General features: G+C 46.2%; 1 protein-coding gene across 1 annotated transcript in view; it reads left to right on the top strand.

Moving 5' to 3' along the window:
* LOC109896431 (galactose-3-O-sulfotransferase 3) overlaps window positions 1–22,702 on the top strand; it is a 34,520-nt gene extending 11,818 nt beyond the window's left edge. The window contains exons 2-3 of the mRNA XM_020490684.2: window positions 19,847–19,943; window positions 20,402–22,702. Of these exons, the coding sequence (XP_020346273.1) occupies window positions 19,861–19,943; window positions 20,402–21,737 (1,419 nt within the window). The 5' untranslated portion in view covers window positions 19,847–19,860 and the 3' untranslated portion in view covers window positions 21,738–22,702. The remainder of the gene's footprint in view (window positions 1–19,846; window positions 19,944–20,401) is intronic.
* The last annotated feature ends 291 nt before the right edge of the window (window positions 22,703–22,993 follow it).

The raw sequence follows: 22,993 nt of genomic DNA on the forward strand, positions 1-22,993 counted from the left end.
GCGTCTGGACGGAGTTCTCTTTAAATGGTGTTTAATCATTAAAATATGTACAGACATATTGATCCAGCCATCTGTTTCCATATTAGACATCATTAGAAGTTATGGGATAGTTGCAACCATAGCCTCTCATATTAATAGATGTATTATAGTATTAGTCACACTAGTATTAGTCGGTGTGTGTGTGTGTACACGTTTTACTATACTTGTGAGTACCAGAAGTCCTCAGTAATAGTAAACCGACTAAAATTCAGAGAAGTGAGGACATTTTGCCAGTCATCACGTTTTAAAAGGCTATTTTAGGCTTAGAGGTAAGTTAAAGGTTAGAATTGGGGTTAGGGTTTAGGGGTTAGTGGTTAGGTTTAGGAGTTAGGGTTAGATTTAGATTTAGGGTTAAGGGTTAGATTTAGGGTTAAGGGTTAAGGTTAGGGTTAAGTTTAGGGTTAGGGAAAATATCATTTTGAATGGTCCCCAAAAAGTCCTCACAAGTATAGTAAGACATAACTATGTGTATGTGTGTGCGTGTGTGTGAGTGTGTGTATGTGTGTCCTACGCCTTGCCCCAACATCCAGTTAATGGTGTGTTTATTTTTCTACCTCCACGTCAATACAACTAAGTGATGAAAGAAATCTTCAATCCCTTTCATATGTATACAACCCACACACATATTCTACAGCTACACACCAACCAACAAACCAAGACCTCTTTCATGTTCTCACTGTCTATAAACTCAACAGTATGTTAATTGGAGCGTGTGTGTTTTCACCTCTCTCATAGAACATACACGTTCTCACACACACACACACACACACACACACACACACACACACACACACACACACACACACACACACACACACACACACACACACACACACACACACACACACACACACACACACACACACACACACACACACACGCGTTTGGATTTATTAAACAAACCTCACATTCCTTCCTTGCTGCTGCTGCTCTTCTGATTACACTGTGGAAAAATAAACTACACTCAAACAAATCACAGTCTAGCTGCCTTGGCTGGCCACACACATACAGACACACACACACGGATTGCCTTTGGCCTGGAGAGTGCTGGTAATTGCTGTTGTACTTAACAGCAGGGTTAGGCTGTGTGTGTGCACGTGTGTGTGTGTGTGTGTGTGGGTGTGGGTGTGGGTGTGGGCGTGTGTGTGTGTGTGTGTGTGTGCGGACGCTTGTGTGCTCATGTGCGTGTGTTCTATGAGTAGTGTGAAAACAATGAGGTAATGGAGAGGTAGTGCTACAATTAGGGGGACAAATCCTGGCCACCTAGCAATGCAAGTGTTCTCTGTGTGTAGAGAGGGCAGTGTGGAGACCTTGATAATGTGGATTTATAACAGAGTACTGTTTACAACACTCGCTAAATTGGACGCAGGCGGGACCGATAGCATCGTGGTAACTGGCTGTGCTTGGCAGGGTGTGTGTGTGATTAAAGTGGGTTTTGGAGAAGAGGGACCCAAAATGTAAACTAATTTGGCGATGAGGATGTTTCTTATGTAAATGAACAGCTGATCTGTCAGTTTGATAAGCAGCACTGGCCTGCATGCTTTTTTTAATCCTTCTGCTCTCAAAAACAAAGAAAGTAGAGCAAGCTTTTTTAGTGTTTTAGAGAATTGGGTCTATTTCTGGGTTTTACTTTTGATAGAAATTGAGACAGTCGGTAATGGTCTGTCTGGGTGATTCAAAAGACTCACAGACCGTTTTTGTAGTTAATTTTGGAATAGGCCTTGAGAAAAGGGTGATTGCCTGTGTTGCTCCAAAATTAATTGTATGTTTGCTATTCAATTGTATTTTTCTAGAAATGGCACTGTCATATTTGGAAAATTAGAGTTTTTATATAGCTTGCTTTTAGTCTCTCTGTCTCTCTCTCTGCGGGAGGTCGTTTAGGGAGAAGTGTTGTTTCTATGAAAGTCCTTCATAGAGGCAGCAGAACAGTAATGAACCTCTCAGGACCACAAAGAGTCTGTCTCAATGTGTGTCTGGCTAACGGGGTGTGGCCCAAGACAAAGACTGTGTCCCAAATAGCACCCTACTCCCTATATAGTGCACTACATTTGACAAGAGCCCTATGGGTTCTGTTGTGCACAATAAATGGAATAGGGTGCAATTTGGGATGCAGACAAAACACTGCTGGGAACGGGTCTGAAAGTGAATGCGCTTACTGTAGGGAGAAGGGGTTAGGATGGGGGGGTAGATATGTAGGGTTGGTGAGGAGAAGGGGAGAAGTGGTTGGGCTGGGGGGAAGAAAGAAGGATGGCGGGTGGGTAGGAGAAGGGGAGAAGGGGTTGGACTGGGGGGGAAGAGGAGGGGAGGGGTAGAGATAGGGGGATGGATGGTGGGTGAGGAGAATGAGGGAAGGGGTGGGGGGTAGAGGTAAAGGGTAGAAAGGAGGGATGGAGGGTGGTTGAGGAGAAGGGGAGAAGGGGTTGGGCTTGAGAGGTAGGAGAAGGGGACGGGGTAGAATTTAGGAGAAAAGAGGGATGGAGTGGGAGAAGAGGGGGATAGAGAAGGGATGTAAGGTGGGTGAGGAGAAAGGAGAAAATATGAATGCAGGGTAAGTGAGGGGATGGAGGGGATAGAGAGAAGGGAGGAGGAGGGATGAGGACGTTTTTCGGGAAGAGCAGATAGAGAGAGGATGGGTAGAGGGCAGATGAGGAGAGAGGGAGAGAAGGATTGGGAGGCAGTGCGAAGTACAATTTCAAGCCGTTATATATCAGGTTGATTCTGAGGATTCCAAGAAAAATATAATACTTAAGACTTATGTAAGCAAACAGCCCCCTAAGAACTGGGGCCGTACTTATCAGGCATATCAGAGCAGGAGTGCTTATTTAGGATCAGTTTAGTCTTTTAGACCACAATGAAAAGATTACACGGACCTGATCCTAGATCAGCGCTCCTACTCTGAGTGAGACGCTTGATACATATGGCCCTGAGTCCCTGTGAAAATGATGTCACGTTTAGTTGAGTTTAGTTTGTTTGATCGTTTAAAACAAGGTACACATACAAAAGATTGCATTTGATTAAGAATTATCGAGGATAAACAACAAAAAGTCTGACTTTTTTCCTTTGGGTTCCTCTTTCATGATAGCATTTAGCAAGTTTGGCATATGTGGCAGGATTTTTAAAAACGGAAGCTAAAATGGCATGTCAATTTGGTTATTTAGCCATATAAACACAACAACATATACGTACCATACACAAAGGAACTCTATTTGGTCATCCTCATTGGGCTAGGAGGGATTGCTCACAGAGGCACAATCTCCATCAACCAGGATATCACCTTCCTTTGAAAGCTACACAGTGTTGGAATAGTTTGAACAGGCAGAGGCAGACTTTTCCCACTCAGAGGCTCCTGAATATGAAAGAGTACCTTTCCCTGTCAGGCTTCTGAATCTATATACACACGCACATACGCACACGTTAGCTACCCTAGTTCTAGCGTTACGGTTGTGTGAAGAAAGGGGTAAAGTTGTGGATTTACTTTTTTGGGATGTGCCTCTCTGGATTTGACGATTACATTTGTACTACTTACAAGATATAGAAGGGCTATGATTGGGTGGATGTCTTTCTCTCTCGCTCCCTCTTTTTCCCCCCCCATTTCAATGCAGTTCTCAATTGAGTACATCCACTGTAGTCTCTGACAGGTAGCTGAGTTTCTCAACTCCACGATATGTACATCACATCAAAGGAGTTGGGCGGAGACGACTGTGGGCAGAGTTTTACCTCTGACTACATCGAGTCACTGTCGGTCGATATTTGCAAAAAATGTCAATTCCTAAACCGTTGCAATGTACCTATGTATTTTCCTCTCTGTGCCTTTCAATGTTTGCTGAAATCCATACTATTTAAGTAAAACTTTTGTCAAATATAACGACTGACTGTTTCCTCGTATCGACTGACAGCGACTGGATGTAGTCGGAGGTAAACTCCGCCGACAGTCGTCTCCGCTCAACTCCATTGACGTGATGTACATATCATGGAGTTGAGAAACCCAGCTATTAGACAGACCGACAGACAGACAGACAGACAGACAGACAGACAGACAGACAGACATAGACACTGATCTATAGCGTTTCCATGATGATGCCACACACACACACATGCACGCGCACACACACACGCAGGCAGGCACGCACGCACGCCCAACACACACACACACACACACACACACACACACACACACACAGGATGCGTGTTTAGAGCTGTAGCGGGACATCTTCTGTAATAACTACTGTGACTGGTCTGATCGGAATCTCTGGAATATCTTGTTTTGATCAATTGGTGTCAGAAGGAGATGATGGACGTCTAGAATTCCCAGATGGAATTCTGTCACAGACTATAGTCCATTAAGATCTTATGATCGTGTTTTAATATGTTCTATTTAGCGCTGTGCTGCTGTCACCGTGTCTTGTGTCACTGCAATACCATTGAGACGTATTCATCCCTTCATCCCTCTCTCACATCCCTTCATCCCTCCTCTCCCCTCTATGTGCCTCTGTGACCTTCAAGTGGAACATGCTGAAAGAGAGAGAGTTTGTTACAGAAGTTCTCTCTCTCTCTCCACGTGGTCGCTAATAGGGGACGGCTAAAGCATCAAGGTTGGGTTGGAGGGGGATTAGACTGGGGGGGGGGGGGTGGATGTGGGAACGTAGACCTGCAAGCAACTGCGGCCCTTCATGATGAGTTCAGATTTTTTTCTGTCCCCCACCTCCATAAAAGTTGCCCATTCCTGGACTAGAGAAATAGAGCGAGAGAGACACGAGAGAAAAGAGAGAGGGTACAGAGAGAGAGAGGTGAGAGAGGGAAAGAGAGAGAGGGTAGAGAGAGGGAAAGAGAGAGAGGGTAGAGAGAGAGAGAGAGAGGGAGAGTATAGGGAGAAAGAGAAAGTGAGAGAGAGGGTAGAGGGTAGAGGGTAGAAAGAAAGGGTAGAGAGAGAAAGAGAGAGAGGGTAGAAAGAGAAAGAGAGAGAGAGGAGAGAGTGGGTAGAGAAAGAGAGAGCGAGAGTGGGTAGAGAGAGAGAGAGCGAGAGTGGGTAGAGAGAGAGAGAGAGTAGAGAGAGAAAGAGAAAGAGAAAGAGAAAGAGGGAGAGGGTAGAGTGAGAGTGAGAGAGAGTAGAGAGAGAGCGAGAGTGGGTAGAGAGAGAGAGAGAGAGAGAGTAGAGAGAGAAAGAGAAAGAGAAAGAGGGAGAGGGTAGAGTGAGAGTGAGAGAGAGTAGAGAGAGAAAGAGAAAAAGGGAGAGAGAGAGAGAGAGAGAGAGAGAGTGAGAGAGAGGGTAGAGAGAGAGACAAGGAGAGAGGATATAGAGAAAGAGAGACAGAGTGGGGGATAGTGCAGTTAGAGGGTAGATTCCCCATGCCCTTGGTTGCCGCCGGAGACGCTCGCTCCTTCCCCAAGCTCTGATGATGGGTCATCTCCCCGGGGGCAGAGTGCTGAGTGAACAGCTGGAGCATCGCATGTCAGTCAGCCGCGTGTGTGTGGTATTACTGTAGCAGTGTGACCCCTACCACTGGTTGACATCTGTTCCTACGCCAGTCATATTTTATAACAGAGGGAGGGAGGGAGGGTCATTCATTCCCCACTTAGCACTGTAAAGGGATAGTTCACCCAAAATGCATTTATAATAATTTATAAAGGATTTCAAATCATTATTAGGTGTTACCAACAATGTTCCCTCAAAGCCGCGCAATTCCTCGGACTGCCACGCAAAAGAAATGCCAGGCCTCGCAAAGACGCAAAAGATTGAAATTCACTGAGTTCACCCTATTAGTTTGCGCTGTGATCAAATCAACATTTTCAATGCAACAAACTAAAACAAATCTAACTTTGCAAGATTGAGTCTGTGATTTTGTTGTAGGCGGAGCCAGAACGCAACGGAGTAGAATCATATTGGCGAGGGTAGCCCACAAGCAGTCTTTCAATCACCTTTGAGTGAATGCTCTTTTCAGATCAGTTCAGATCAGAGTGCATGTGCATGTGCACATTTGTTGATATTCTTTGCTAGTTAGCGAGCAATTAGCCTGGTTTTCGATAAGTATAGGTCAGCAATGGGGAGTTACTGCTTCTTACAAGAGCACAAAATGTGTAGGCTACATTTAAAGCTGTCTTTGAGAAAAAGCTTACTCTTAATTAAAGAAGCAGTGTTGTATTTTGAGGCAGGCTTGAATGTGCAAATAAGCCAATAGGCAGAGGGGTAGTCTACATTGTCTAATTCTCTGTATAGTAAAAAATAAATAAAAATATTTCATAAAGTGGCTTCTTGCATCATACAACACAATTCAATGCAATTTACAGTCACCCATTTGGCCCATGGTGTTATAATTAATTAATGTCAAGACCTTCATAATGTTCAAAAAAAATAAAGTTTTTTAAAAGTCTCATGCAATGTAGGCCTGCATTGAACACCCCATATACAGTAGGCTACTGTAGGCTATATCATAGATATCAAACGCTATTTCCATGTGAAAATGTTATGGGATGTGCTCCATTGGTTTTGTTGGTAGGCCTACATGATGCTCAAATAGCCACAATAGCCTATTGGCTACTGTCTAAAACTGTAAGGGTACAGCCTCAGTGTTCACTGTAAACACGTTGGAAGTTGCACAACATATTCACAATGTTCATGTTTCTGTTCACAAGACCACAAATTTGCTCAGTGCCACAACAAATTAGAGAGAACAGTGTGGAGGTAAATCGAATCTAAATCATAGTCCTGTTGCTTCATCCTGAACTGACCAATTTGATAATAGGTTTGTGGGTTTGTGGGTCGTACAGGGTCAAAGGTTAGGGGTCGACGTATGACGTCAGGACAAGACGCCGTCAGCATCGACTATAAGCATCTGCCATTGGGCCGGAGGGAGTTGAGAGTTAGCTAGCGTGAAGGTCTGCTCATTACTTCATTACGGCTAGCCTCAAATAACTTTTATTTCGGTCACGCTAGATGTGTGTTGTTCGTTTCACGGTGTGTTTGACGTACTTTGACTCTACTGTCTGACAATGATTGGTGTAGAATTGTTGTAAAAGAAATTAGAGGGCTGGAGGAATAAACAGGGAGCGAGAGAGAGAGAAAAGAAGATAGATGGAGGGAGAGAGAGATCGAGAGAGAAAAGGAAAGGAAAGAAAAGATAGACAGAGAGAAGCAACAGAGAAATGAAGAGAAACTGACCATTTGATTTCCTTCACGTCACACTGAAATGACTGTGACTTTAGAGAAAGACACTGATGTAAACAGCTCTAACGTGGACAAATAACTCTCTGCCCTTTTTCTAAAACTAAACTGATCACATAATGGATGGCAAGGCTTTATTTACGACTCCGTAACAAAAGAGATTGTCGCAAAATCTTTTTTTAGGTCAAAACACACAAAGACAGAGACAGACACAGACTCTGGCCATACTAGAAAGGAGCCGTGTTTAATTAAAAAGGCCTGATTGAGTTTCACAGCGATTGGCACAGATATGACAGCACAGGAGGCTGACACCCGGCACCCACTACACGACTATGATTTAGTAGTAGTAGTCTGTGTGTGTGTGTGCGTGTGTGTGTGTGTGTATGTGTGTGTGTGTGTGTGACCAGAATCTGGGGCTCACTGACAGAGAGCCACTTAAATCCCTTTCTTATTAACTCTCCATGACACCTGATCCACCACGCGGGGTGGCTCACTCATAGACACACACCACACACCACACACACACTCACTGCTTAAACCCACGGCTCATCTTACCGCTGCAAAATGGTGTGTGTGTGTGTGTGTGTGTGTGTGTGTGTGTGTGTGTGTGTGTGCGTGTGTGTGTGTGTGTGTGCGTGTGCATCTGTGTGCCTTTGGGCCCTTTCTCTGCTGTTATCTGGGTGAAATCTCATCAGTCCGGTATTAGTCTGTCTGTCTGTGGCACTAAATGAAACATATGTCTTGGTAAGTACACTCGTGCTCTTCAATGGAGGTCAATGGGGCCATATTGTAACTATATAGCAATCTGCTAGGGCTATATTCTGGACATACAGTACATTGTAATAGTATGGGCAACGTAGATCTAGTGGTGGTATGAGCGGCCATTTTGGGGAATTCAGAACACATGGATTAACACCCCTACACCAGCAGCAAGTGCCAATGGATCCTTAGTGACGACAGTGGGTCAATACCTTGGTTTAACCTCCCATCCGAAGGACAGTTAAAGCTTGGAGGAAACTAGAACTTTCTTTCTCAACCCTGGCCCTGGGGACCCAAAGGGATTAAGGCCACCACACATAAATATCGGGTGGCCAAGGAGGAAGAAGGAGAAGGGGAGCAAAGTGAAAATGGCACGGCTTGGGAACACCTCTTGGAGCCTGTGGTCTGAAAGGGGAAGACTGGGTGAAAGCATGAAGAGGTTTTTTAGGGCCTTCATTTTTGTGGAACCCAGCAGGAAAGTATCCTGAAGGCATAGAGTCAGGTGAACAGAGAGTGGGAATTGTCATGTTATCAAACTTTGGTTTTTCTTTGCATATATAATTATGCATAGTTACACCCTTCTATTAATATGTGTTGTGTTTCTCTTTGCTTTTCAAGTCTTGTGCTCTCACTCTCTTAGGAACCAGAAGCTGAAATGGAGAAAGCCAAAAACTCCAGTTGAAATGTCATGCTGTTGTCCGATGAGAGATAGAGATAAGAGTGTGCATAGTGTGATTATAGATCAGAGGCCATACGTTTCGGAGTTGTAAACCTAATCACTAACTGTGAATGTTAATCATGTTTTTTAAATGTTTTATTATCATTGTTTGTTCATTTATAAGTAATTTCCAAGTTAATTTAATGTTGAACAGTATTGAGTTAAATGTTCAAAATGGGGGACTGATGAGTTCTGACTCTAAACTTGAAATATTGTTAATTATCAGGTATCCTATGGAAATATTGAGTGCCATAGTGCCAAGTTAATGGTTATGTAAGGATAAGTAACAACACATCCGCCACGCTGATCCTCAACACAGGGGGCCACTCAGGGGTGCGTGCTCAGTCCCCTCCTGTACTCCCTGTTTACTCATGACTGCATGGCCCGGCACGACTCCAACACCATCATTAAGTTTGCTGATGACACAACAGTGGCAGGCCTGATCACCAACAACGATGAGACAGCCGACAGGGGGGAGGTCTGAGACCTGTCCGTGTGGTGCCAGGACAACAACCTTTCCCTCAATGTGATCAAGACAGGAGATGATTGTGGACTACAGGAAAAGGAGGACCGAGCACACCCCCATTCTCATCGACGGGGCTGCAGCGGAGCGGGATGAGAGCTTCAAGTTCCTTGGTGTCCACATCACCAACAAACTATCATGGTCCAAACACACTAAGACAGTCGTGAAGAGGTTACGACAAAGCTTATTCCCCCTCAGGAGACTGAAAAGATTTGGCATGGGTCCTCAGATCCTCAAAAGGATATACAGCTGCACCATCGAGAGCAACTGCTCGGACTCTGACCGCAAGGCACTACAAAGGGTAGTGCGTACGACCGTGTACATCACTTGGGCCAAGCTTTCTGCCATCTAGGACCTCTATACCAGGCGGTGTCAGAGGAAGGCCCAAAGAATTGGTAAAGTGTAACGGGGTGAGTGACTGGTTGCCGGGAAGTCAGGCGCAGGAGAGCAGAGAAGGGTGATAACAGGAGAACTTTAATACACACCCTGGCCCAAAGGCACAGGCGAGGCAGCACAAAGCACAACCACGGTAACATGAACCGGATTAATCAAAAACAAACAAACAAACAAACCTAGCGCAAACCAGCCTGTAGCGTAAAATCCTACACAAAGAACAATTCCACACACAGACATGGTGTCACGTCTTGACGTAGGTCAGGACGTGACTGGGGAGTGTTCTAGTTTATTATTTCTATGTGTAGTCTAGTTTTTGTATTTCTATGTTGGCCCGGTATGGTTCCCAATCAGAGTCTATCGTTGTCTCTGATTGGGGATCATATTTAGGCAGCCTTTTTCCCACCTATTGTTTGTGGGATCTTGTTTTTGTATTGTTGCTTTTGAGCCCTACAAGGCTGTATGTTCGTTTGTTTGTTACTCTTTATTGTTTTGTTGCTGGTTCACATTTAAATAAATTATGATGAACCCAAACCACGCTGAGCCTTGGTCCACTCCTTATAACGATCGTTACACATGGGGGAAACAGAGGGTAATATACGAACAGATACAGCCCTTGGTTCACCCCAGACCTGACTGCCCTCGACCAGCACAAAAACATCCTGTGGCGGACTGCAATAGCATCGAATAGTCCCCGTGATATGCAACTGTTCAGGGAAGTCCGGAACCAATACACGCAGTCAGTCAGGAAAGCTAAGGCCAGCTTCTTCAGGCAGAAGTTTGCATCCTGTAGCTCCAACTCCAAAAAGTTCTGGGACACTGTGAAGTCCATGGAGAACAAGAGCACCTCCTCCCAGCTGCCCACTGCATTGAGGCTAGGTAACACGGTCACCACTGATAAATCCATGATTATCGAAAACTTCAATAAGCATTTCTCAACGGCTGGCCATGCCTTCCGCCTGGCTACTTCAACCTCGGCCAACAGCTCCGCCCCCCCCGCAGCTCCTCGCCCAAGCCTCTCCAGGTTCTCCTTTACCCAAATCCAGATAGCAGATGTTCTGAAAGAGCTGCAAAACCTGGACCCGTACAAATCAGCTGGGCTTGACAATCTGGACCCTCTATTTCTGAAACTATCTGCCACCATTGTCGCAACCCCTATTACCAGCCTGTTCAACCTCTCTTTCATCTCGTCTGAGATCCCCAAGGATTGGAAAGCTGCCGCAGTCATCCCCCTCTTCAAAGGGGGAGACACCCTGGACCCAAACTGTTACAGACCTATATCCATCCTGCCCTGCCTATCTAAGGTCTTCGAAAGCCAAGTCAACAAACAGGTCACTGACCATCTCGAATCCCACAGTACCTTCTCCGCTGTGCAATCTGGTTTCCGAGCCGGTCATGGGTGCACCTCAGCCACACTCAAGGTACTAAACGACATCATAACCGCCATCGATAAAAGACAGTACTGTGCAGCCGTCTTCATCGACCTTGCCAAGGCTTTCGACTCTGTCAATCACCATATTCTTATCGGCAGACTCAGTAGCCTCGGTTTTTCGGATGACTGCCTTGCCTGGTTCACCAATTACTTTGCAGACAGAGTTCAGTGTGTCAAATCGGAGGGCATGCTGTCCGGTCCTCTGGCAGTCTCTATGGGGGTGCCACAGGGTTCAATTCTCGGGCCGACTCTTTTCTCTCTGTATATCAATGATGTTGCTCTTGCTGCGGGCGATTCCCTGATCCACCTCTACGCAGACGACACCATTCTATATACCTTCGGCCCGTCTTTGGACACTGTGCTATCTAACCTCCAAACAAGCTTCAATGCCATACAACACTCCTTCCGTGGCCTCCAACTGCTCTTAAACGCTAGTAAAACCAAATGCATGCTTTTCAACCGGTCGCTGCCTGCACCTGCATGCCCGACTAGCATCACCACCCTGGATGGTTCCGACCTAGAATATGTGGACGTCTATAAGTACCTAGGTGTCTGGCTAGACTGCAAACTCTCCTTCCAGACTCATATCAAACATCTCCAATCGAAAATCAAATCAAGAGTCGGCTTTCTATTCCGCAACAAAGCCTCCTTCACTCAAGCCGCCAAGCTTACCCTAGTAAAACTGACTATCCTACCGATCCTCGACTTCGGCGATGTCATCTACAAAATGGCTTCCAACACTCTACTCAGCAAACTGGATGCAGTCTATCACAGTGCCATCCGTTTTGTCACTAAAGCACCTTATACCACCCACCACTGCGACTTGTATGCTCTAGTCGGCTGGCCCTCGCTACATATTCGTCGCCAGACCCACTGGCTCCAGGTCATCTACAAGTCTATGCTAGGTAAAGCTCCGCCTTATCTCAGCTCACTGGTCACGATGGCAACACCCATCCGTAGCACGCGCTCCAGCAGGTGTATCTCACTGATCATCCCTAAAGCCAACACCTCATTTGGCCGCCTTTCGTTCCAGTACTCTGCTGCCTGTGACTGGAACGAATTGCAAAAATCGCTGAAGTTGGAGACTTTTATCTCCCTCACCAACTTCAAACATCAGCTATCTGAGCAGCTAACCGATCGCTGCAGCTGTACATAGTCTATTGGTAAATAGCCCACCCTTTTCACCTACCTCATCCCCATACTGTTTTTATTTATTTACTTTTCTGCTCTTCTGCACACCAATATCTCTACCTGTACATGACCATCTGATCTTTTATCACTCCAGTGTTAATCTGCAAAATTGTAATTATTTGCCTACCTCCTCATGCCTTTTGCACACATTGTATATAGACCCCCCCTTTGTTTTCTACTGTGTTATTGACTTGTTAATTGTTTACTCCATGTGTAACTCTTTGTTGTATGCTCACACTGCTATGCTTTATCTTGGCCAGGTCGCAGTTGCAAATGAGAACTTGTTCTCAACTAGCCTACCTGGTTAAATAAAGGTGAAATAAAATAAAAAAATAAAAAATACATTTAGTCTGATGAGGGGATGTGAACCAGGGAAAACGAGACAAAACAAATGGAAAATGAAAGGTGGAGCAGTGATGGCTAGAAGACCAGTGACGTCAACCGCCGAGCACCGCCCGAACAAGGAGAGGGCCCGACTTCGGCGGAAGTCGTGACATAAAGACTCCAGCCACCCTAGTCATGGACTGTTCTCTCTGCTACCACAAGGCAAACGTTACCGTAGCGCCAAGTCTAGGTCCAAAAGACATCTTAACAGCTTCTACCCCCAAGCCATAAGACTCCTAAACAGCTAATCAAAGGGCTACCCAGACCCCTCTTTTACGCTGCTGCTACTCTCTGTTTATTATTTATACATAGTCACTTTAACAATACCTACATGTTTATATCCCCTCAATTACCTCAACTAACCGGTGTCCCCGCACTTTGACTCTGTACCGGTACCCCCTGTATATCGCCTCGCTTTTGTTATTTTCCCGCTGCTGTTTATTTATTTGTTACTTTCATTTTCTATTTTTTACTTATCTATTTTTTACTTAACACTTTTTAAAATAAAACTTCTTGAAGCATTGTTGTTAAGGGCTTGTAAGTAAGCATTTCACTGTAAGGTTGTATTCGGCGCATGTGACAAATACAATTTGATTTGATTTGATTTGACGTGATGGAGGCAATTAAGCTTGGAATGTACTGAGTGAAGGAAAAGCAATCGCATGTTGGAAAGCACTGATGGAAAGATGTAGTTTAGTGAGGAAGGAAGACAAGGTCAGGTCACATTAAGGGAGAATAACTTACCTTCCTGCCTCTCAATAAACATGTATTGTTCAAAGGGAAGGAGGATGTTTGGCTATATACACTACCACCGGGGGAAACATGTCTTTGTGTGGGTTGCACCAACATGGATTAACTCTTAAACTGGGTTGAATCAAGGTGTATCTTGTTGCACCAAATGTTAAACCTAGTTTTAAATGAATCATAGTTAAATTAAATGTTTCCTTTAATCTAAATGTAGTTTTCACTTTAAACCTAGATACATTTTAAGGCTGTTGCTCAAAGAATTCTTGTTAAAAATATAAACTTAGATTGGAGATGAACTATAAACTGCCACTTGAGGTGGTTTAACTGATAAAATGGCAGCATAACTACTGTGGAGAGACCAAAATGACACAGTTCCTCAGAGAATAATTAGAGACAGGTTTAATCCTGTTTTTATGATAATGATGCATTTTCAAGGAGGTACCGCTTCTCCAAGGACTCTGTAATGCAACTGGAAAGCATGGGAGTGATAGAAACGCGGCTGCACCGCCTGGTGACCCTACTGTTCTACGCAACTGGATGTTATCTAGATGATGGATGAGGATCTTTTTGGACTCCACAAGTCAACCGTCTACAGGATTGTAGTCAGGATGTCCAATGTTATTGCCAGTCTGAAATCGAATCAAATGTTATTGGTCACATACACATGGTTAGCAGATGTTATTGCGAGTGTAGCGAAATGCTTGTGCTTCTAGTTCCGACAGTGCAGTAATATCTAACAGTAATCTAAAAATTCCACAACAACTACCTAATGCACACAAATCTTAGTAAAGGGATGGAATAAGAATATATACATATAAATATATGGATGAGCGATGATCAAGCGGCGTAGGCAAGATGCAATAGATGGTATAAAATACAGTATATACATATGAGATGAGGAATACAAGATATGTAAACATTATTAAAGTGACTAGTGATCCATTTATTAAAGTGGCTAGAGTTGAGTCAGTATGTTGGCAGCAGCCCATCAATGTTAGTAATGGCTGTTTAACAGTCTGATGGCCTTGAGATAGAAGCTGTTTTTCAGTCTCTCGGTCCCATCTTTGATGCACCTGTACTGACCTCGCCTTCTGGATGGTAGCGGGGTGAACAGGCAGTGGCTCGGGTTGATGTCCTTGATGATCCTTTTGGCCTTCCTGTGACAACGGGTGCTGTAGGTGTCATGGAGGGTGGGTAGTTTGCCTCCGTTGATGCATTGTGCTGACAACACCACCCTCTGGAGAGCCTTGCAGTTGTGGGCAGTGCAGTTGCCGTACCAGGCGGTGATAAAGCCCGACAGGATGCTCTCACTTGTGCATCTGTAAAAGTTTGTGGGTTTTAGGTGACAAGCCAAATTTCTTCAGCCTCCGGAGGTTGAAGAGGCGCTGTTGCGCCTTCTTCACCACACTGTCTGTGTGGGTGGACCATTTCAGTTTGTCCGTGATGTGTACGCCGAGGAACTTAAAACTTTCCACCTTCTCCAGTGCTGTCCCGTCGATGTGGATAGGGGAGGCTCCCTCTGCTGTTTCCTGAAGTCCACGATCATCTCCTTTGTTTTGTAGACATTGAGTGAGGGGTTATTTTCCTGACACCACACTCCGAGGGCCCTCACCTCCTCCCAGTAGGCTGTCTCGTCTGCAAACTTGATGATTGAGTTGGAGACGTGCATGGTCACACAGTCATGGGTGAACAGGGAGTACAGGAGGGGGCTGAGCACGCACCCTTGTGGGGCCCCAGTGTTGAGGATCAGCGAAGTGGAGATGTTGTTTCCTACCTTCACCACCTGGGGGCGGCCCGTCAGGAAGTCCAGGAACCAATTGCACAGGGCGGGGTTGAGACCCAGGTGCTCAAGCTTAATGATGAGCTTGGAAGGTACTATTGTGTTGAATGCTGAGCTGTAGTCAATGAACAGCATTCTTACATAGGTGTTCCTCTTGTCTAGATGGGATAGGGCAGTGTGCAGTGTGATGGCGATTGCATCGTCTGTGGACCTTTTGGGGCGGTATGCAAATTGAAGTGGGACTGGAGTGGCAAGTAAGGTGGAGTTGATATGATCCTCGACTAGTCTCTCAAAGCACTTCATGATGACAGAAGTTATTTAGTTCAGTTACCTTTGCCTTCTCGGGTACAGGAACAATGGTGGCCATCTTGAAGCATGTGGGGAAAGCAGACTGGGATAGGGAGAGGTTGAATATGTCTATAAACACACCAGCCAACTGGTCTGCGCGTGCTCTGAGGACACGGCTAGGGATGCCATCTGGGCCGGCAGCCTTGAGAGGGTTAACGCGTTTAAATGTTTTACTCATGTCGGCCACGGAGAAGGAGAGCCCACAGTTTGTCTGGAAGCAAGACGTCGGTGTCCGTGACATGGCTGGTTTTATTTTTGTAGTCCGTGAATGCCTGTAGACTCTGCAACATACTGTCTGAGCCGTTGTATTACGACTCTACTTTGTCCCTATACCGACATTTCGCTTGTTTGATTGCCTTGCTGAGGGAATAACTACACTGTTTGTATTCGGCCATATTCCCAGTCATCTTTCCTTGGTTAAATGCGGTGGTTCCCGCGGATAGATGGCGGGAGGGCGGGGGAGGGCCTTGTATGCATCGCAGAAGTTAGAGTAGCAGTGATCCAGTGTATCGCCCGCACAAGTGCTACAATCAATCAATATGATAGAATTTAGGTAGCTTTGTTCTCAAATTTGCTGTTAAAATCCCCAGCTACAGTAAATGCAGCCTCGGGATATATGATTTCTAGTACATAAGGTTCAAGCCTACAGAGGAAACAGCAGCTGGATTTTACAGGAGAGCTAGATTCCCAGGTGTACTATGGGCAATAGACTGTACTCACATTCCTATTCCCAACCCTGGTGGTGAGAATGGAGAACTCTTCCGTAATCGTAAAGGTTACTGCTTCGTCAACGTGCAGGCTGTCTGTGATGTCCAAGGTCAGCTCACCAACATCGTAACTAGATGGCCAGGATCCACCCATGACAGCAGAATCTATGACAATAGTGGTCTGTGTGCAATTCTGCAAAGGGGGCCATATGAAGGCCACCTACTGGGTGACAATGGATATGCCTGTTGTGGGTACCTTATGACTCTCCCTTTAAACCCCCAGTCACCTGAAGAGAGAATACAACACCTCTCATATCCTGGCAAGAGGTCACATAAAGAGAGTTTTTGGAGTGTGGAAAAAAAGATTTCCCCTGCCTAAAGGAGGGCCTCCGCACGAAGTTGGACACTACACTGAGAATCATTATTGCAGTGGCGGTACTGTATAACTTTGGCAAGAGACAAGAAGACGAGCTACCTGAGGAGGCTGAGGAGGACCTACCTGAGGAGAATGCAGAAGATGGCCAGGTGCAACATGCTGCCAATGCAAATGGGAATGCTGTGAGGAGAACCTTGATTGAGAACCATTTTGCAGCCTTAGGTGTGTATAATGTAACATTGGTAACATGGAAAAAGCAATATTATATTTTCAATGGTACATACAATTCCTAATTAGGCAAAATCTATTATTAGCGCTGTGTTATTCTCAATACCATACAGGGTGGAATTGGAAGCACCAGAACACAAGAGTGGGGACAAGACTGGAGGATACCAAATTGCTTGGGAAAGCATTGTTTTAAATAATTGCTTAAATAAATAAAAAAATCAGCATTCTTTGCACAGTGGGCATTTGTTTCCCTGAAGGAGTTTCTGTTTCTGAATTTGCAGTAGCTCTTATTTGTAAATTCAGGGCCTCAATCTGCAGTAGATTATTCTCTCTCTCCAGCTCTATAACATCAATAGGAGCTTGGTTCATGTCAGTGCTGGGGCGTTTGCTTGGCCTGTTTGGTGTTTTTTCTGCTGGTTCAAGATCCAGGCACTGCTGTTTCTCCGCGGCACAGGGTCTTAGCTCAACTAAAGGAAAGGAAAGAAAGAAAATTACCTTGTTATTAGTAGGCTATTTACGTGCCCATTTTGTACAACAATTGAATTGGGGCTTATGATGTGTCCAGCCTTGGTACGAATGATGATGTTATGCAACATGCTGTAACGGGCCTGACAACGGTAACATTGTAGTGAAGTAGCATTAACGTTAGTTTTAACGTGCGTTATCATCATTGATATTTACCAGTTATTTATGCTTACTAAATATTGGTGGGTCGAGTTGTCCGTCGTCATCATAGGTGTTAAGGAGAGGGGAAACTGCTGGGGAATCATCCTGCATATCTTCTGGGAGAGAGGATCAATTCCCTTGCACTGAGGCCCCCCTCCGGTCTGAAATAGCCCCCGCCTCTCCTCTGCCGCATCCTTTTTGGCTTTGTCTTTTAAGTTTTTCCAGCACACCTTCATCCGATTTGGGTCTCTCTTCTCTTTAATCCGTGTCGATCCATTAAATCTGTCCTTCTTTTTGAGAGTCTTGTTGTCTGTCTTTTTATCCTCCAGTACTTTTCTAAATTCCTCCATCAGAGCCAACAATAGGTTTTTTTCATAAGCAGAGACATTTGAACCTCTTTGACGTGTCTTGATCAGGTGGCTTGCAGACAAATGATAAATGCCTAAATAAGTAATAACAATTATAAATTATATTTTATGCTAGCTAGCATGGTTTATAAACTAGCTAGCTACAGTAGCTAACGTTAGCTAACGAATTAGTTTTCTGTCTAGTACTGGCTAAATAACAGATTTTATTTCAACTCAGCCAACCCATGAGAACCTTTCACGTTGGAGATGCAGTAGTTTTAACGTTACATTGCTATTATTTTATCAAGGAACAGCAATTTTGTGGCCTCATTTGTCAAGTAGGCTAGCTACTTCGCTTCAACTCACGAAATACCTCATATATTGGTGTGACATGTCACTAATCATAACCTTTGATCATAGATTTACTGATCCAGATTTAAAACTAAGTGGTGCAACACATCTCTGATGAATTATTAACCTAGATGTACAAAACCTAGATTAGCTCTAATCCTAGATGAATTTAAACCATGTTGGTGCAACCCACACTTTGTCTTATGCAGCTGTGTGACCCAATGGGTGAATAAACTTGGTTTGAGCTTTACTAATCGTCCGTGAGCTTTTATAAGGTTCCTTTAGAACCTAACACCCCCTACACTAGCGACAAGTGCCACAGTGACCACAGTGGGTCAAGTCCTCGGATGAACCTCCCATCCGAAGGACAATTAGAGCCTGGAGTAGACTAGAGCTGTCTTTCTCAACCCTGGCCCTTGGGTCCCAAAGGGATGTTCATTTCCGTTTGTTGCCCTAGCACCACCAACACACTTGATTCAACTAATCAACTCATTATCAAGCCTCTCAAATAGAAATGTGTTAGATGCTAGGGCATAAACAAAAATGTGCATCCGTTTGGGTCTCCAGGCCCAGGGTTGAGAACTGCTGGACTAGAGAAAGTAGTTGTGGAAATGTGGTTACAATGTCGGTGAGTAACCCGACCTGACGTGCTGAGGAATGGGATAGTGTAATCAAGAGGCGACATTGGCAGGAGGCCATTATTATGCAGGAGGAGAGGAGGTTGGCTTGGAATCTTGAGGTGAGGTGACATAGGCAACCTGGAAGCTGTCACTGTGTACCACTCTCACTCACTTTATTCCATTGAATGAGAACATGTTCTAATGTTCTACGATTTTATTCTATTCTACCTGCAGGGTGTGCTTTCTTTAAACCCAATTTCGTGGTATCCAATTGGTAGTTACAGTCTTGTCCCGTTGCTGCAACTCCCGTACGGACTCGGGAGAGGTGTAGGTCAAGAGCCGCGCGTCCCCCCGAAACACAACCCAGCCAAGCCGCACTGCTTCTTGACACAATGCCCGCTTAACCCGGAACCCAGCAGCACCGATGTGTCGGAGGAAACACAGTACGCCTGGCGACCGTGTCAGCGCGCATTGCGCACCGGCCCGCCACAGGAGCCACTAGTGCGCAATGGGACAAGAACATCCCTGCCGGCCAAACCCTCCCCTAACCCGGACGATGCTGGGCCAATTGTGCGCCGCCCCATGGGTCTCCCGATCACGGCCGGCTGCGACAGAGCCTGGACTCGAACCAGGATCTCTAGCGGCACAGCTAGCACTGCTAGCACAGTGCCTTATAGACCACTGCACCACTTGGGAGGCCATCAACAGGGTCTGATTACAGTAATGTACGCATCTTGATGAGTCCTAAGAGGAATGAGCTAATGGATACTCAGTATTCTAGCTAGGTACATCCAGTCCACTGCCTATTATGAATATTCAAAGAGGCTAATAAGAAGGACCCGATGCCACTATCATTCAAATGTGACAAAAGTCAAGTCACTAGGCTCTTGCTTATGGATGCGGCCAATTATACGTTGAATAAATCTCCCTCTTTCGCTCCTTTGGTTTTGCATATACAGTACGTTTCCCCTTTCTATCGCTCTCCCTTTCTCACCTACTTATCTCTGTATCTCCCTTTTTACTTATTCCCATTTTCTCTGTCCCTCCCTCCTCCCGCTCTCCTTTTTCTCTCCCTCAGTGAAGTGGCGGATCATGTCTCAGAAGAAGATATTTCTGGTCTTTGTGGCAATCAGTACCGTCAGTCTACTGCTGCACCATGGGGGCCATTTCAGCTGGTGAGACACACACACACATGCACGCACACACAGAATTTGTTACAGGAAATAAATGTGGCTAAATGTGCCAGGTAATGAAATGGGAACAGCTAACATGTAGCGTCAATGATTTTAATTGGCTGATGCGCACTTAAACCTTTTCTATTGTTCGCAAGTATGGCCTTGTTTGACAGAATACAATAATAATCATTGTCACAGTCCCTGTACCTCTAGTCTGGCATCAATCACTGTCAACAGATTTAATCCATAACATACAGCATCGAATCTAGTGACCGTCAACCCACACCCAATCATGTGTATTAAAGACAAGGAAAATATATAATTATGCTAACCATTGTGTTAATCAGTCAAAACTGAATGGGAACTTTATTCACCTTAAAGTTCCTCATTACACAGAGATTGAGCTGCAACTCCCGTATTAAAAGCCCCCCCCCGCCTCCTCTATTTTTCTCATCTAGGACGATGGAAGCCTTTCACCTCGGCTGTCCGTCACTACGCACCCACCTGTCCTCCTCTCTCAAGCCCAAACACACCAACGTGGCCTTCCTCAAGACGCACAAGACGGCCAGCACCACCATGCAGAATCTGCTCTTCCGCTTCGCAGAGCGCAACAACCTGACAGTGGCGCTCCCTGTGCAGGCCTGCGGACACCAGTTCTGCTACCCGCGCACCTTCAACGCCCACCTCGTCCACCCGCACACCCTGCCACCCAACGTGGTCACCAGCCACATGCGCTTCAACCGTGCCGAGATGCAGCGCCTCATGCCTAACGATACCATCTACGTGACCATACTTCGAGAACCAGGGTCCATGTTTGAATCGTTGTTCAGTTACTATAACCAGTACTGTCAGAGTTTTAAGAGAGTTCCCAATGGGTCCCTGGAGGCATTTCTGGACGAGCCGTGGCGGTACTACCGTCCGGACGAAAAGGACTCCATGTACGCCCGTAACACTCTGACCTTTGACCTAGGTGGGGACAAGGACCGTCCGGCGGCAGACGCAACAGCGTACGCCCGGGCCTTTGTGGCCGAGACAGAACGCGTCTTCTCCCTGGTGATGATCGCTGAGTACTTTGACGAGTCGCTGGTCCTCCTCCGTCACCTTCTCTCCTGGGATCTGGAAGACGTGCTCTACGTCAAGCTGAACATGCGAATGTCCGGCTCCAAGCACAGCCTCTCTCCAGGCCTCCCCTTCAAGATCCGCGCCTGGAACGCCTTGGATGCACGCCTCTATGATCACTTCAACGCCTCCCTGTGGCGCCAGCTGACAGCCCTGGGCCCGGCGTGCGTGGCCAGGGAGGTGCGGTTGCTCCGCAGGGCCCAGGAGAGGCTGGTGAGGGGCTGCTTTGGAGGACGGCTTCCCCAGCTCCGCTCTGCTGCCCAGATCAAGAACAAGGAGCTGCGGCCGTGGCAGCCCAGTGCAAAGGTGGACATCGTGGGCTACGACCTGCCGACCAACACCAATGCCACGTGGCCCGGAAGTCTGGCCCACGAGCTGTGTCTGAAGCTCATCATGCCAGAGGTCCAGTACACCAGGGTCCTGCTTCGATCGCAGTCGCTACGCTACAGACGCAGCTACCCGCTCCGCTCCCCTCAGCCCCAGCCGCAGCAGCCCGTACGGTCGGTCCTGCCACGCCACCAACAGGTGGGGATACAGCAGATACACCGGGAGGCCCTTCCTCCAGGACTTGGTCCCGCCTCTAGCCCCACAGCCACCTCTCGACCTGCAGGGACCCAGAGCAGGGCCACCAGGGTGGGGCTAAGGCCCTCGGGCCCCCAGAGGCAGACGCCATAACTTAAGACTGCAGCCTTGAATATAGACAGACTGAATACAGCCAGACTAAATACAGGCATGCAGGCAGACAGACAGACTGTCCTCCAGACTTCAGCCATTTGTCCCCAGGGACTGTATCAGGGGGTTCTGGAGGAGATAGGGAGAGGGGGGACACCCCCAGATTGGGGCTGGAGTTTGGGGTAGGACCCCATCATTATGGGCACAGGCAGAGCACTCTCATTAATTACAAACTCTGTATGGAACAATAAAGAACTGTTACTCTCGCTTTATCTCTCTCACTCTCTAATGCCACCCCCCCCCCCCCTCCCAAACCTTGAGAAGATCAGTGAGATGACAGTGAGAGAGGGTCATCGCTCCGGGTCCGTGTCCAACCCTCTAAGCCTTCTCCAGAGAGGAAAACCATCCAGTCCTGGGCCTCTCACCCAATGACTTTACCCCCTCCCACTGAGTGTTAGGCCCGAGGACAGGTCAAATGTCAAAAGTTAGGCCAGCGGTCCTTAGACTGACCCCCCCCACACACACACACTCGCAGCCCTTACACCAACTCTCTCCCTCCTGCCCACCCTGCTTTAGAACATCTCTCTCTGCTTCTCCGACCCCAGCTCATCTCTCTCTCCCCTCTACCAGCAACTGAACTAGACCATGGCGGCTGCTGCTGACAAATGGGATGTTTTTAGATATGGGAATTGTGTGTGTGAAAGCGTTTTTCCTATGTATTTTGTTTATCTGGGGCGTTATCGCAATAAAGTTTTATGTAAAGTCTTATGTAAAGGTAGGGATCTTATAACCACAAGACACACACACACACCGGACTCAACCCGTTGTTGGTTCTGCAAGCCTGCTAAAAGACATGATGAGTGAGAGCTACAGTGTTTGAATATTTAATTATGTATTCTTAATGAGGCTCTCTTTGGAGAGACCTTCCACTTGGGTTACACAGTGAAACACACACACTCACACACACACACACACACACACACACACACACACACACACACACACACACACACACACACACACACACACACACACACACACACACACACACACACACACACACACACACACACACAGCAGTGTGGAACATGCCAAAGCAGCTTACTTATCCGAAGCAAAGCATAGGGAGGAAATAACTACGATACTGGGAGAAAGCAGTAGAAGAAGAGAGAGTCTGGGTCCTGTTCATTTGGACACACTGCGGAAAACATTTTAAAACATTTTGCAATGGGAATTCGAAAAAAATGTGTTTCTTCTTC

This window comes from Oncorhynchus kisutch, linkage group LG9 (assembly GCF_002021735.2).
Source record: "Oncorhynchus kisutch isolate 150728-3 linkage group LG9, Okis_V2, whole genome shotgun sequence".
Classification (NCBI taxonomy): Eukaryota; Metazoa; Chordata; class Actinopteri; order Salmoniformes; family Salmonidae; genus Oncorhynchus; species Oncorhynchus kisutch.